The sequence below is a fragment of the Sceloporus occidentalis genome, unplaced genomic scaffold (genome assembly GCF_023333645.1).
Source record: "Sceloporus occidentalis isolate IW3139 unplaced genomic scaffold, rSceOcc1.0.p SCAF_51, whole genome shotgun sequence".
NCBI classification, from domain to species: domain Eukaryota; kingdom Metazoa; phylum Chordata; class Lepidosauria; order Squamata; family Phrynosomatidae; genus Sceloporus; species Sceloporus occidentalis.
In genome coordinates, this window is record NW_028317031.1 from 2,016,404 (window position 1) to 2,031,947 (window position 15,544).

Sequence of the window (15,544 nt, forward strand, 5' to 3'; positions counted from 1 at the left end):
CAGTCATCTTTCCTATTCTTTCTTTTTTCTCTCTTTTTATTCTCTGCCCCTCCATTGTCTGCAACACAGGACTATTTTGCAGCTCCTTCTGGGTAGATAGCACTATCTGGCAGCCCCTCACCACACCACCACAATTCAAGAGACCTCTCCTCCCTGCACACAGTGCTACTCAGAAGCCCCTCCTGCCACCAACATGGAACACCATCCAACAACCCTTCTTCTCCCTACATACAACATGGTGCAGCAGCCGTTCTCTTCGTCCTGCACATAACATGATCCAGCAGCCCCTCTCCATTGTCCACCAGAGCCATACAGCAAAGATGCGTGCGTTTTGCATTTTTTTTTATGTATGTATGTATGTATATATATATATATACATACACACACAGATACATTAACATGGCTATGCAAGCACATAGATCACATAGTTGCGTTCGAGTAATTCATGTAGTTGCCTGCACTTCGCAGCAGAAATGCATTACTTGTGCTGGGCGATGTGGGAGCCCAAATAGGGGCCTCTCCTGCAGCAAGGATATTTTCAAAGAGTGTGAGCTTTCTAGTGCCTGCCCTGTGACAAGACAGCCAGTAAGAAGTTCCTTTTGTAGTCACATGTTGCAGTCAGGCAGAGGCTGAATGCTTGGAAAGACAAAAAATCCAGAAAAACCGCGTGAGGGACCTCCACCTAACGGAAGAGAGATACTCTGCAGATAACAGCCGGGATCTGTGTTTATGGAGGACAGCGTGTATGTGTGTGCAGGTATGAACGTGGGATGTCTCCATAAGAATAGATGAAGTTGTGCCTATTAAGCATATCTCTGTCAGCACCTTATGCACCTGCGTGTCTATGGATATCAGTGTAGCAACACAAGGACATAGGGGTGGCTTAGGAATTCTATCAGTTATGGATGTCCTACCCCGCAACGTCCTGAATTTAGCACTGCCATAACACTGAAAGACACCGCAAGGAAATTACTAGCCGGTTTAATGATAATTGGAACACATGCCTGTCTTGAAGGGAGACAGTAATTGTAGGTTACATAGGAAAACTTAAAAAAAAAATAAAAAATGACGCAGTCCCTGATGTAAGCGTAGGTCACATGAAAACAAAACTTTCGTGCTCTAGAACCCGCAGAACCATGAGCTTGTCGTCATCAAGGGCTTCTGACACTGATGCTTTTCTACCAACACAAGGCTGAATCATTCAGACTGGAAAAAAAGCTTAAGAGGCAACAGGGGCTTGATATATGGAACCCCTCCTTAAATTTAATTTGTCAAGCCCAAATTACTATAGGGCCATTAAGTATGCTGTACAGAGAGAGAGTAGGCAGATCACTGCTTGCATCCAATGGAGTTTTATTCAACAGAAACTCATACAAAACACCTGCTCCAACCACATGTATGTAGAGCTTCTGAATTTGCCAGGGACTAGCCAGACATTTGCAAATGGATAGTTACCCTTGAATAAAAGCATCAGTCAAATCAGTTCTTTACATTTTGCAATGTCCCACATACGGGAAACCCCACGCCTTTCAGCTTCTGCAAGCTGAGCATGAGGATAAATGGAGCCCAGAGTAGTTGGACTGCTGGAAATTGCATGTTTCCAACCATGACACATGAGAAAGAAGTGCAGCAGGTTAGAATCTGTCTGCCATTTTCTAAAAGTAAGAAAAAAAGCCATGAGAGGTGTGGTGACATAAGTATTGTGGTCAATGTTTTAGCCAGTTGAACTCTTCCTGTATTACATGTCTTTTGATATGTTAACGAGGGCACACCTACAGTGATTCAATATGCCTGTGGAATGAAAAATCTTAGTTCAGTTTCTCTCTGCCACCATCCTGCATGGATGGGGTAATCGGTGGTGTGCTGGGTTATGTTGGACCTTTAGGTTGCAGGTTAGTCTTGTAAAGTGTTGCATTGTATGTTGGGCTGTCACTCATTTATTGTATGTTACTGTGTTTTTGTCTCTTATTAAATATCTGTTAAAGTAGACGAACCTTTGTGAGATATATTTTTATATTTGGTTTAAACACCACAAGAGGTACCTGCCACAATCATTAGGAGGGGAACTAATCAATCCTATATTAATTTAAAAATATATGCACGGCTCCTGTCATCTCTTAATATTATGCCTAGCCTTTTTACCAATGCATGTTCGAGAAGATAATCATCTTATAATCAGCCTAAAATAATTATTCAAATTACACTTAATATTTCATTCAACCTTGTCAGTAATTCACTCTCAGACTTGTTACATAAAAAGTGAACTTTACCGCAATGCTCCTGAACCTGGCAGATGTACGCTGCAGCGTCCAGTTACATCTTGGATTCTGCAGAGACCAAGGATAACTATGACGAGCCGTTGAATTTGACCGAATTTGGTGGAAAGTTTAATGCAAGTTGTTCCGAGAGTTCGGTTAAATTCTAAAAAGTCTAAGATTGTAAGTTAACACATTTTCAGACTTGACAAACTCAAGGAACCACTGTTCCTAACACATTACTCATAGCACCTAACTTTTTAGTCTCTAAATAAGCTTTCCCAAGCCCCTAAAAGTTGGGTTGTTCCTGCTGGCTATATACATTTCTCTGAGTTTTAGCTACTGAATATGTTCACAAACACTCAACGCATGGCATTCAAATATCACAGGTGATGCTTCTAACCGGAGAATTGTACAGCAGGTGAGATCGGCACCTTAAACTTCCTATGGAGTGACCAGTGACTGAGGGGTTAACTATCCTCAATGGATGAAGTCACCATCTGCGAAGCTTCTAAATGAGTATTTAATAGCAGCCTCAATCTTGTATGTAATGAACGAAGAGCCGAATTATTTTCTTTGACTCATCCAAAATCAATCCAATTCATTCTGTGCACAGATGGAGGAAGCGATCTGTTGCTACCCAAGAAGCGAATGCATGGTGCAGTGAAAGAGACAAACGGGGAAATTATGTAACTTTTTTTAACGAACACAGGATATGATTTTCAAACTCAAATGCCAGAGTCGTAAGCAGGATTTCAGATGGCACATTCATTTGTTTACATCGATGAAAATGCTAATCTGATAATCAGGCACAGAAGGAGCTGTGACGTTCCCAACCACCGTTTAACGTAGCGATTGAAAGGTGGGGGGGGGGGGCAGGGGAGCCAGCCTTATCGCTTTATGTACCCAGATCAACACCACCGAGTACAGATCCAGCAAAAATATCAGCTGTGCATATAATGATCAGCAATGGCCGCAGCCCGGCCAAAAGAGATGGACAAGTCATCAAACTGGACCTGCCGACTTCTACAAACATATCTACGGAATGCTTCGGTATCGCATTATTTAAGTAAGCTTTAGAAATTGTTCTTGATAATACAAACAACCGTCTAGCATCTGACTCTCTGCCGAACAGATAAGATACAATGAGGTTTATGTATCAAGTGCTCCAGGTGCAACGTTTGAAAAGTAGCCTTTCCACGAAGTTCCTGGAGGCAGGACAATTCCATTGGTTGCTATGATGGCCACCTATAAATGTTTGCGCAAGAACCACTTTTTACACTTAAATCCTATCGGGTGTTTTGAACAAAAAAAGGTTTTCACCTTAATTGCTTTATAAATACCAAGTAATATGTATAAACCCATTACACGAGACATAGGAAATAACCAAAGACATTTTTAGGCAAAGCAGAACATGTTTCGTGAGCCTACAGCAATCCGCCGGTGCTTGAAAGTGATTAGAAGCTGCAGTCATGGTCCCTTATACACGATTAACATCTGTGCTTTCTTATTTTGTGTTTTAATATGTCAAACATATTACTTCATACTCCTTTATTTCAAGTAATTCCAAATGGATAATCATAATAAAGAATGCCTGCTACAAAAAAGCTGTAGATTATTGCTAAATATATGCATTAAAAATCTATGTAAAAAGTTGTTTTTTTTCTCTTAATTATTAAATAGAATAACCAATTGTCTGTTTTGCCCCATGAAACCTGCCATATTGTTTCCACATCCCATGTTTTAAATGGGCTTAAGGTTTGTGATAATATATTTCCAGACACACACACTAACACCAGATGTTCTTGAGCAGAATTTATCTACCAAAATAACGTTCTTTTATATAGTGTACCATTTATGGCAATTATTTTTGCTTATTCTTAAGATACAAATACCTGGGTCTTTTCATGAACATCACTAAAGAAAGAGAGTCCTCAAAATCTATAACTTGTTAAATTCGCAACTGTTTACACCAGTAAACGAAAGAAAAATAATACCTTGGGTATCAACGTACATTCCTTTGGTATTTAGATTGTAGGGTGGGACACTTTGTCGCACGAAAAAACTCCAAGAAGACAGCATCAACAAATGCAGCCACTAATTCCTCATCGTTAATGAGTGTGGTTACGCTCTCCTACACCAAAGCCGCTGGGAGGTTTCATAACATTGTAATTACACCACCTTAACCATGGGTAGGGATTGTTTGGAGTTCAAGGGTCCTGGTCACACTCAACATCAGATACACCCAGTAAACATGGGCCATCAAGTCATCTAGACACCTATCAAGTGGATTCTGATCAATTAACATTACAGAGATCACTGCCCAACTTCCACATAATTAATATAATACCATTTTGTAGAATTTAAATGAGCATCTGAAATGGATGTTGTACGGCCCCCACGAACAACCACAGAATTTAGAAGAAAGGTGAACATAAGATCACTTAGAACCTTGGCTTCATCTGGAACCTGGGCTCCAGTGAATTTTATTTTTGGAATGTACAGAAATACCAGCGGAATTTTGAGAACTTCTTCAGCAAGAGCACCAGCATGTGACCTGCCGATGCCATCACGAGTTCTGACAAAACACTTTATCAAACACTCTTTATACACTACTGGGGTTTTATAGGCACAAAGCACTATTTATAGTACATGAAAGTGTTCACGCTGTTCTAATTCAAAGGGGTTTCTTTAGTTGAATATCACAAATTGCTCATGTCCTTCACATAGTCTCTGCCATTTACAACACTAATTAACCTATCTAATTGTGTTTACAGACTAAAATAAACAAAGGATGTGTACTTGAAGCCGGTCTTATGTGTTTACCATAGAAGAAGCCATTGTAGCTCACTGAGGTTCTGTAGAAGTGATTCGGGTGCAAAGATTTAGAAGTGGTCATGCCATCCTAGCAACCAACGGAAAGATCCTACTTGGGTCGGTTCATTTGTTGCCACGGCGATAAGACCACTTTGCACCAGAAATGAATAAATATACAAACACACACGACTCCCATTTTTATCAGGATCTGCCGTTTAAGTTATTCAGGTAATGACTGTTAGTAATATAGTTGGGCCAAAAACTGTCTGGTGTTATCGGTTCTCTGACAAAAATCAACCAACTGCGCTGATATCGTGTTATCGTAACACTATGATGGTAAAGCCGTCTGATTTATGGACCCGAGGTTCACCAGTTAAACCAATAATTTATTTGATAACTTTCTTTATATTTAGACTCTGGGTAACCTCATTGATAGAATTCCTATTACGCTAACAAGGGTGCTGCTTGGATTATTAAAGCCTCGGGATTGACCTTGCAATGTATGCAATTCCTACAGTAAACGCCCAGTATAACGCGCACTAACTGCTTTATGTTACTGTGTTAATGAACAGTATTAGGCTCTGATAAACACTAGTTGGCTGATAATGTAGAAAGCTTTTTCCTCTGATGACCTATTGTGTCAGTTTACAGGGAGATATCAGGCAGCCACCACGGGGATACTTTCAAGCGGCAGGGGGCAGCTCTATGACCAAACAAGTCCCTACATGCAGGTATACCTTCCTCTTTAAACACCGGATATCCATTTGTGTATTAAAACTATTCTTAGATTTTACTTTTTATTTGTCAAACAGAGTAATAGCTTTGAACGTCTGCAGTTTATAGAGGCTGAGATCTGTGACACAGATTCCTGCCCTGGCGTTATTTGCCATTCTCTTCCCTCATCATTACAAAGGCTGCCAGAACCAATAACTTCATGGGGGATATAATTATTGTAGTTCCCATGATGTACACAAAAGGTGGTTTTATAATGACCAATAGATTATATATCTTTACAACCTGAAAACAACATTACATGGGTTTATCTAGTGTGCTAAACTGCAAAAGGTATAATTGTGGGACAGCTCCAGAATCATTTCAAATATTTACTGACCCTTTATAAATTCTCAGTGCAGGAGGAGTGAACACAACAGCATTTCCTTATAGTCTCCTCAGTGTCTCAACGGATTAAAAAAAGCAAAAACATACTGTCCAAAAAGGAAAAGCATGAGGAGCGATGTGATCCAGTTTCCAGAAAAGCAGCTGAAAACGCATAACTTTAATCAATTTCTGGAACTTACCCAGCTTGGTGGCCGCTTCTTGGGGGTATTCTGGAAACTGGCCCTCAGAGGGGACGCTCACTGTTCTCCGGAGGCTGCGACTTTTGCTGGATTCTGGAGGTGGATCCTGAGTTATTTCACCAGACATCTACAAGAAGAGGAGCAAACAAGAATGACTGGCTTCAGTGATGATCCTTGCTAATCTCCTCGCAGCTAAAACAGATAAATCAGTCCTCCACCTGATCTCTTTATCCTGGACGTGATTACAAGCCCAGGAGCAGAAGCAGAACGCTGTGACTTAAGTAGCTCAGGGGCTCCCTCTAGTGGATGCAAATCAGCATTGCCATAGATCCAACTAACAGCCTGATGCCTGCCGATACCAATGCACCAGGTGACAATAAAACAAAAAACAGTGGCCCATGAAATATTACATTTTATCATACACTCCCAGAATGTTTTGGAGACAAGTCCCTAAATTGTACCTTTCACCAATTTCACCAATTTTTGGCTGTGCAAATTAATCATGAATGGCAGATACAATACATCCCAACTGAAACACTGAAATCAGTGCTGGACAAAACCTAGGAGTCGACAGTGAAACATTTAGAAGCCACGACTGATATCTATTTTATGTCCTCCTCCTGCTTAATTTTTATGGGTAGCTTCTTATCTCCCAAGACATAACTCTGAAAGTGATCTGACGAGCCCAATAGGTAAAAATAATTCAAGATGGAGGGGGGTCATTCTGATTTTTGACCAATTATTTGCTAAACTGCTATAAACCAAGTTCCTAATTATAAATTAAATGTTCCTGTCCAAAACACCCAAGTTTTATTAATACTGAATATGAGTATTTTCACTGTCTGAGAAATTTCTACCCATGTCAGTTGTCCCCGTAGCTACAGCCCATCAATAACCACTTGTCAATATAATCCTCTTTATTTGTGTGACTTTAGCTGCTTTTCGGGGTTGGGGTTATAGCAGATAGAACGAAAGACGGATGCACCGCATTAAATCCGTGGGCTTCCTTGGAAGTGCCAGTCACGGATTCTGGTTTCAGAGAAGCAAGGCTACAATCCCAATTACACAGCAAGCGGAAAAGTATTCCTCCCACCAGCAACAGGAAAACAAGTATTTGGCAGAAAGATGTGCTTTCGCGATGGCTCCTGTGTGTTTGCCGTAGAGGGTTGAGCAGATTACCCAGCACGCTGTTAAATACAAATTATCTGGAGGTCTCTGATGTTCAATGAATGACAGCCATAAAAACAGTACAGGAAAACAAGGGCCTGGCGCTGCACCAGCATGTGAATACAGCAACGCCAGTTCAACGTCTGAATTCCTGGTTCAGCCAACCACCCCAATTTTTGGCATACGACTGGCGTAACCAATATTTCTGAGGGATCTTGGTCCATGTGCCTCGGCACGTGCCACACGTGGCTCCCTTAACAGTAACTGCAGGTCCAACCAGATAACATGGGGGGAGGGGAGACTGTTCTCCTGAATATAAATGAATAACTAATACTTATAAAAGCCCTTTTTCCGGTGGGTTTTCTCAAAATATTTTTTTAATGTCTGAACTGCAAACTCAATTTCCAAAAAGGTCAGCCAGTGTTAACACCGTTGCTTTAGCTTGTCACATTTCACACCTAACCCATTCAGACGCAACATTTTAAGGTGTTAAAGCAATTCACGCGGAAGGATAGAGGCAGGGTGACGTGTCTGCAGTCCACGCAGCACCCGGGGTACCCTGCCGGCTGCATGTTTATGAATAGGTTAACGTATTAGTTAGGCTCCTCGTCTTTCTGCAGATCATATAATAAATTGTGTTCATACACAACTGGACTTTTACTGATAGAGCTAATTCTACAAGCTACGGATACTGGTGGTATCTAATGATCGCATTGCCCCTACAGAAAGCTAATAGAAATTAGGTTAAATGATTCCTAAACAAACATTGGCTAGAATGGGTTAATCTTTAAGAGGAACGTGCTTTACTGCCCTGATCTGGCATTTGTTCCCCAATCGCACCCTCACCTCATCTTCGCGGTTAAGCAGCACCAGCTGGCTTTCGGTCAGGATGCAGTACTTTCTCTCCCACGTGGTAGTCTCGTTGTAGGGCGACTGTCCACATGACATCCTATGCGTGGGAGGACCCTTCACATCTAGCAAAGACAATCAGAAAATCAGTAAGTACATTAATGATAAATAGGAATGTCAATGAAAAAAGCTCACACAAATCTTCAAATACAGATATTTTGAGTCAAACATAGGAGGGAACTCGCACAATTTCTGCCAGCATTGCATAGATAGGACGTGATTACCTTCTGATCTGGACCTACATCGGCAGTTTATTTTATCTCTTGTCGTTAAGAACTAATTGAAGTAGATATAATTCGATTTATATACACAAGAGGCTACTTTCGGATTCAGGGGTAAATAGTAAAATCAATATTCTTGTTGGTCACTAGAGGGCAGTCATTCCATGAACAGCGCCAAACTCCGAACAAGCGATAACACACTCATTAGGAGAACTAGCCCAGGCAGAGCCCACCACGCAGATGTGTCTGAGACGGAGGGCGTGCAGCCTTTTAGCAGTTTTAGGATGTTTCAGAACGTATACGTTAGATAGTGGGAGATGCAAAATTATACAGCAGAAACATAACTGTCGGCAGAAGCTTACAATCTAAATGCAACAACCAGGTTCCTGAATACCACAAACACAGCTGGTGTACGAACCATTACATTACAGGAAGATAAATCAACTTTTTTATTCACCCATGTGGGTGAAGAGAGCACTCCAAGCATTAACAGGGTTTGAGTTAACATGCAATGCAGTAAGATTATACTGTATATATCATGATAGATCCTGCACAGACCTGGCTGCACGTATATAAGCCTGCCGGGGAAGGAATACGCTACCATATTAACATAACTATTTTAAATGTTAGAAGATACAGGTTTATATAAGCTCACATATTTATTGTTTTTAGCAGATGAGTTAACCTCTAGCTCCTGAAGCACCCAAAGGGTTAAACAATAAGGAGTTGCTGTTAGACTGGTGACACATAGCTCTCCCATTACACTTTGTAACGGGGCAGAGCTGCTCCCAGTGAAGTCCAGACACTCCGCTGCCCTTTCTTTATCGGGGGATTTTGAAAAATCTCAGCTCATGGAAATTTTTTTTTTTTTTGTCAATGAGCTTATGACGCGGTATAAATGAACAAGAACATGCAGGAAATGAGTCAGTCCCGTCTGTCAATCTCCAACGCTGCCCAAAGGGAGATGGAAATCCTCCAAAAAGAGAAATGAATGCCATTACAAGGTATTGATTTTAAATTAGGCGAGAGAATTCCACGTAGGGTACTGTGAGTCGAGAGGTGGAAACATCAGGAGCTGGTTACTGGGCTCACTTATAAAAGACATTCTAAAGATGAAGTGCCACTAAATTAATTACTACATAATAAAGCCCCCGCTTCCACGGACACAGTGGGCAGGATCATCATTCTTACATATTAAAAATCTCAGGGTATAAACTGTTTTACTTGAGGGTACCAGGCGGTCCTGAGCGAGAGTACAAAGAATTGTCACCTTTACAGGCTTTTCAACGGCAGCTCTAGAAAACCCGACGTGCAATTATCCCCGGCTAAATATATTCCAACATTACTTAAAGTCTGACCCTGACTTTTATCTAGGCTTGTTGCAATTACTGAAAAGTCACTTGTACTACACATGTGAACAAGGGGCCATTGTACAGCGCTATGGAATTTGATGGCGCTATATTAAATAAATAATAACTAGTTCTAGTACAGGGATTTTGGCAATATTAACATAGACACAAATGCGGACATGTTAACAAAAAGAAAATTTTCCAACACCGTGGGGGAGAAGCGTTCACTTTCTAATCTTTATACCAGCTTTACAAATCCCCTTTTGCTCCGTACAATGAGGCATTGAAGAAGAATCAGAAAGTGGTCATTTCTTCCCCCTGCAGGATCAAGAGGTCAAGTCATGCTTTTCAAATGCTAATGTCTGCCAAGGATAGACAGACGAGTAGAGACGCTTCTTTAGCGTACCCTCGGCTTGTCGCTTCGCCTGATGGAATGAAGGAGGCAAACCAAAGCAGTTTTCCCATGGATTCCAAAGCACCGCTAAATACGGTTCTGCATATTCAGAGCTTGCCTTGTTTTATATAGAGGCACGGAGGCACAGATAGCCACCGATTCCATGCAACAAAAAGCAGATCACTGGGAAATAAATTAGTTTATTATCCCAGCAAAATGTGTGAAATGTAGAACTTCAGCCAAAAATAAGTATTAAGAAGGAAAAGGCCTTTAAAATGTAGATCTCTGAAAGGAACACAGCTAACGTGCTGGATACAATTAGGAACAAGACGCAAATCAGACGAAAAAATACTGTATTTATAGCGGTTTGTGGTCTTTCAGCATTTCACTTTGCCCAGAAGGCTCTGTGATAAGCATCCAATGGCAACACAAAGCCGATTGCTGTTGAAAGCAAATATAAAAGGGACACTTTAATGCATAAGATAGGTGCGTGGTGTCTGCTTTGCAGACAGATGCATGGGGGGGGGGGGGGGGGATTATGCAGAATCTCCATTCATAAGCATAAGTATTTGCCTTGGAGGCAGGGGTCTGCTCAGACCCCGTGTGCACGAGCAGCAAGCTTCTCAATGTTTTACAAAAATTCAAGCAGCCAATCAGTGACAAAAGTAGTCAGCAGCTGCTGCAGCAGGGCTGCAGTATATAGGTCATGTACTTCAATATGCATACTGTCCCTTTAATTAAAACAGAAAAAAGGGTCACCCAGCGTAGCACCAGATCGGCACTCAGTCTGGCATAGAGATGACTTTTAAAAGGGGTCCCATGTGACCAAGACCATTAGTAGCATCTGACCTGCTGAACAGAAACAATGGGGCGTTTGAAATGAAATACGATGAGGCTTTCTGTACTCGAGGAAACGCTAAAGAATATGTCATATTACTGAGTGCGTGTAATCTGTCTATAACCGTTTAATGCAGAAACACATGGCATTAGTATATATATATATATATAAAAAAATACGTACACGCGATGCCACCGGCTATAAATCCACAAAGATAAAAACAAAGGGAGGATCCTGATAACCTCAAAATGCCGTCTATTTACTAGTCTCATTCTTTTGTGATGTACTAATAGGCTTAGATATAACCAAATCAATCCTAAAAGCCCCTCTCGGGTACCCGATCTAAATCTTATTCTATGGTTAGGCCCCAAGGGAAGGAGATAAGTCCGAGGAGGGGGCTTGTTGTAGAAATTTTGAGCACACTTATGCTGTATTAAATATCAACATATATATACTGTGCTAGTTGTATCATAATTGCATGAAATGTGCCTATGAATGTTATATTGTTATAACATAGAACGTATATCACAGTAAATGTAAACGTTACTGGGAATTAGACACCCGCTTATGTGCAACAGAGCCAACCATTGCAATCAGAATTTAAACGGGATGCTTAAAACGCTGACAATTAATCTTTCATCAAAATCTGGAGTATGTAAAAATCTGACGTCGCACAAATCCATTCAAACCTAATTACAGATTATCCGAGTACAATACAATTTACTACGGCAAGAGAGATTAATGTCTGCTGACAGACCGGCCTGCACTCTGTAACAAATCCCTGACGGGGTACAAGCCAAATAAAACAAATAAAAATACAAAGTGGGCGAGAGAATCTATGAGCACGCTGCCATTTCATCAGGTTTCAATATAACCCCGGATACGATGTCCTCAGCGCGGCCATAATGCCGCCATTCATACTGTATTCCTTCACGGCTTAGTTTGCATGGCCCAGCACCCGACCTGTGGGATGGGTCACATGCCGCCCGGAACATTTTACAGCAGCAGTAAAGCGACACAGGGTGTTACGTAGAAAGGATGAACATTCCGCTGGTTGCTATGGTGACCTCAATACTTCCACCACTTTGGAACAAAATCGTATGCATTCAATATAAAGGACCGGTGTAAAACACACACTGCATTCTTACCGTTCCAGGTGCTTATTACTAAAAGATTGTTTTTAAAATGTATATTTATTTACCGTGTCTGTGACCTTTCCACGAGGCGCACATAAACGTAACGCTTTAATATCCTACCAAGAAGACTTGTGCCTGTATAGCCCGTCCTGTATATGATTCTTAATGCCAACGGGGAGGCCGAGTCTTCATTAAAATAATTGCCCAGTATGAGCATGTGTGTGCCCGTTCACCCCGAGACCTATGCCACAGGGTGCGTTTCTCGCTGGGGATAATGTTTCGGCTACTAAGTATAACTTTATGTTCCGGGCCCAACTCTTTTAGATAGCATGCTCTGGCGAGGAGCTCTGTATCATTGAATTATAATATATATAAGCTCGCAAGCTTACAATCATACACACATTCATCTCTTTATAAAAATAAAAAGGGTACCACGACATTCGTAGTAAATCCCTTCCTGATTTTCAGTTCTGCTATTACTGTAGGTCTACACGGAAAAAATGTAATGACTTGGAATCCCTGCAATTCTTCCCATAGTAATAAAATACGTGGGAAATTGGAGCTAAACTAGCACGTCATTCAGACGCAGAATTTCTAAATGTCACACGGAAAATAATTAAGCTGCAAGCGGCCATTGTGAGGAACATGGAGTCTAATATTCAACGGCGGCAGAACATTCAGCGGGATCGCAAAGCGGCTATCAACGAAAAGCGGGGATCCTCCTTAAAATTGAACACAATTAGCTGCCAAGTGTAAACGGCAATTATCTACTTAGGAGCAATGCGAAGCATGACAAAGTATTCTCTGATTTAACACCCACACTGCGATCTGCGGAAACAAAGCCTGCCGGCTCCTAGCTGTGCCATGATCCCAATGAAACTCACCTCGGAGAGGTGACGACAGAGACGAAAATAACCCATGGAGCCACACACAGACACACACACACACACACACACACACATCCCGCTGAATATTTAAGCGCCTTCATTGTTTGCCCACTGCATTTGTTTTCTTTGGGAGTGCAAATCATTTCGTAAACTGCCATAATTAGGGGCTGTGTGGCCAGGCTGACATCAGCTCCTTCCAATCTGGTCATTAGGATGCGTGGTTTCTTCTCTTCCTTAACCAATATGACCGCGTGTGTGTGTGCGTGTGCGTGCGCGCGTGTGTGTGATGTGATATGGTAACAAGCTGATTAAATACAGCAGGAAAGTAATGTTCAAACCAGCTACATGAAGACAGGGCTAATTTATGGAGAAATTAGGGGCCTGCGTGTGTGTACAATAACATAATTTACATAGGATTAAGGGAACCATATGCTTCCTCATAATAAACAAACTATACATTAGATTGTAACACATTAAAAAATATATGAACTATACCAGATACACAGAGAGAGAGAGAGAGCTTTAAACTAATATATATATATATATATATATATATATATATATATATATATATATATATATATATATATATACACAGGATATAATAATTTTCAATAACATTTTTCAAGACAAAAGGAAATAAAAGTATTAAAACTAATCTTCCCCAGTATTATTTCTGGGATCGAGGTGGGTCTTGCGCTTAAGAAGACCAATTCACATAAGAGGAAGAAACTTAATTTTTTTAAATAATTGCCATGATGCGATGTGATTGACGACTAAGGAAGAATTGTAAGCTTGCGAGCCGGGCTCTCTCCACCTAATGTATCGGTTTGTCTTAGTCTGTCAATTCTTGTCTTGTCAGACCCCTTGAATATATGTATTGTATTAAGCGTAAACTGTTGGCGCTATATAAATAAAAGATAATAATAAAATATAGCTTGCTGCTCCGAGGGGGAGCCAGTGTACAGAAGAACCGGACCCACGTGGAATACATTTTGTTTGAGTGATGCTGTGTCAGCCATGGAAATGCAAGAGATAAGTAGAGCCATAATGATACTTTTATTGGCTGAGTAGAGCAAGAGTGCAAGCCTTTGAGGCAACGTTTGGTCTCTTCTTCAGACATGGCTAAGAGATTGAACCAGATAAGACTGTACAGACCAGGCCTTTGATCAGTCATTTGTTAAGTGTGACCTACACGCAGTCTAGCTCATGTATGTATGATGGTTATCTAGGTTACTGCATCTGAGGATGAGCGTTTATGCAGCTTTACACCTTTTTCCAATAAAAAGGTATCAACTTCAATTTAAGACTACCATATTTTGTTTTGGGCTAATATTCATTGTCTTATTAGGTTTAAGCTGGGAAGCTTACTTCAGAAATATTTATTTACATCTGCAGTCTGGCCTGGGGCTTAACCAATGCCTCAATGTCAGTCTTCAATTACACAGGTTTAACAGATCGCTTCACACGAGGGCAGGTGGATTAACCTGTGTCAGTCATTCCGAAATATTCACAAGTTCTGGGCTGTGGTTTCACTTAAGGACCCTGCTCAACGACGTTTGTGATTAGCTATACAGTATGAACCATGCGGCTTTACATGGACTTCTTTTACTAATACACAACGGACAATGATTGATGAACAAACATCAGAAACCATATGGTCAGACTGTAGCAGGCAGCAAGTACTCTCCATACACTGACGATACAGCTGCAAATGTACCTACTAACGGTCAACTTCCTCAGCTTCTAAAGCCACTTCTCCCGTGATTACGTATATATAGATATATATATACACACAGGTATATTTACACTAGGTATTGTGAATTATAATAGCCATAAACACATTTGACAAAAATGGCCACTAACTGCCATCACAACCACACCCTGAGCTTTTCTATGCCTTTAGTTCCTTTGTAGGTCACGGATTCCAGGAGGTTATTGTCAGTACGCAGTTAAACCATTTACAAAAGCAGCAAGCGGAAATTATATTTAGGTGACATAACCAAGGGGAAGACAGGTGTGTTGACGACAGCTCATATTCCATTTTCAGGTCCATGTAAGAGGCCCATTGTTTGCAGACTATTCTGACATCACTGTTAACACCCGCTCAATTTCACAAACCGCTTGTCGCCATAGCTACAAAAAAATGTTTGAACGTAACCTGTTCTCACAAGCTGATGGTCCACAAATCATCTCACAAAATAATTCCCCCGGGACATCACTTCTACAGCTTGCTTATTTTCCTCTGCCTTTTAGACTGTTGGGATCACTCC

General features: G+C 41.0%; 1 protein-coding gene across 1 annotated transcript in view; it reads right to left on the reverse strand.

Annotated features, from left to right (window-relative positions):
- The window catches only part of LOC149288423 (ras GTPase-activating protein nGAP), a 115,827-nt gene that overhangs the window by 52,999 nt on the left and 47,284 nt on the right, over positions 1-15,544 (reverse strand). The window contains exons 2-3 of the mRNA XM_089491630.1: positions 8,384-8,511; positions 6,371-6,497 (exon numbers count right to left, since the gene is read on the reverse strand). Coding sequence (XP_089347756.1) covers positions 6,371-6,497; positions 8,384-8,511 — 255 coding nt within the window. The remainder of the gene's footprint in view (positions 1-6,370; positions 6,498-8,383; positions 8,512-15,544) is intronic.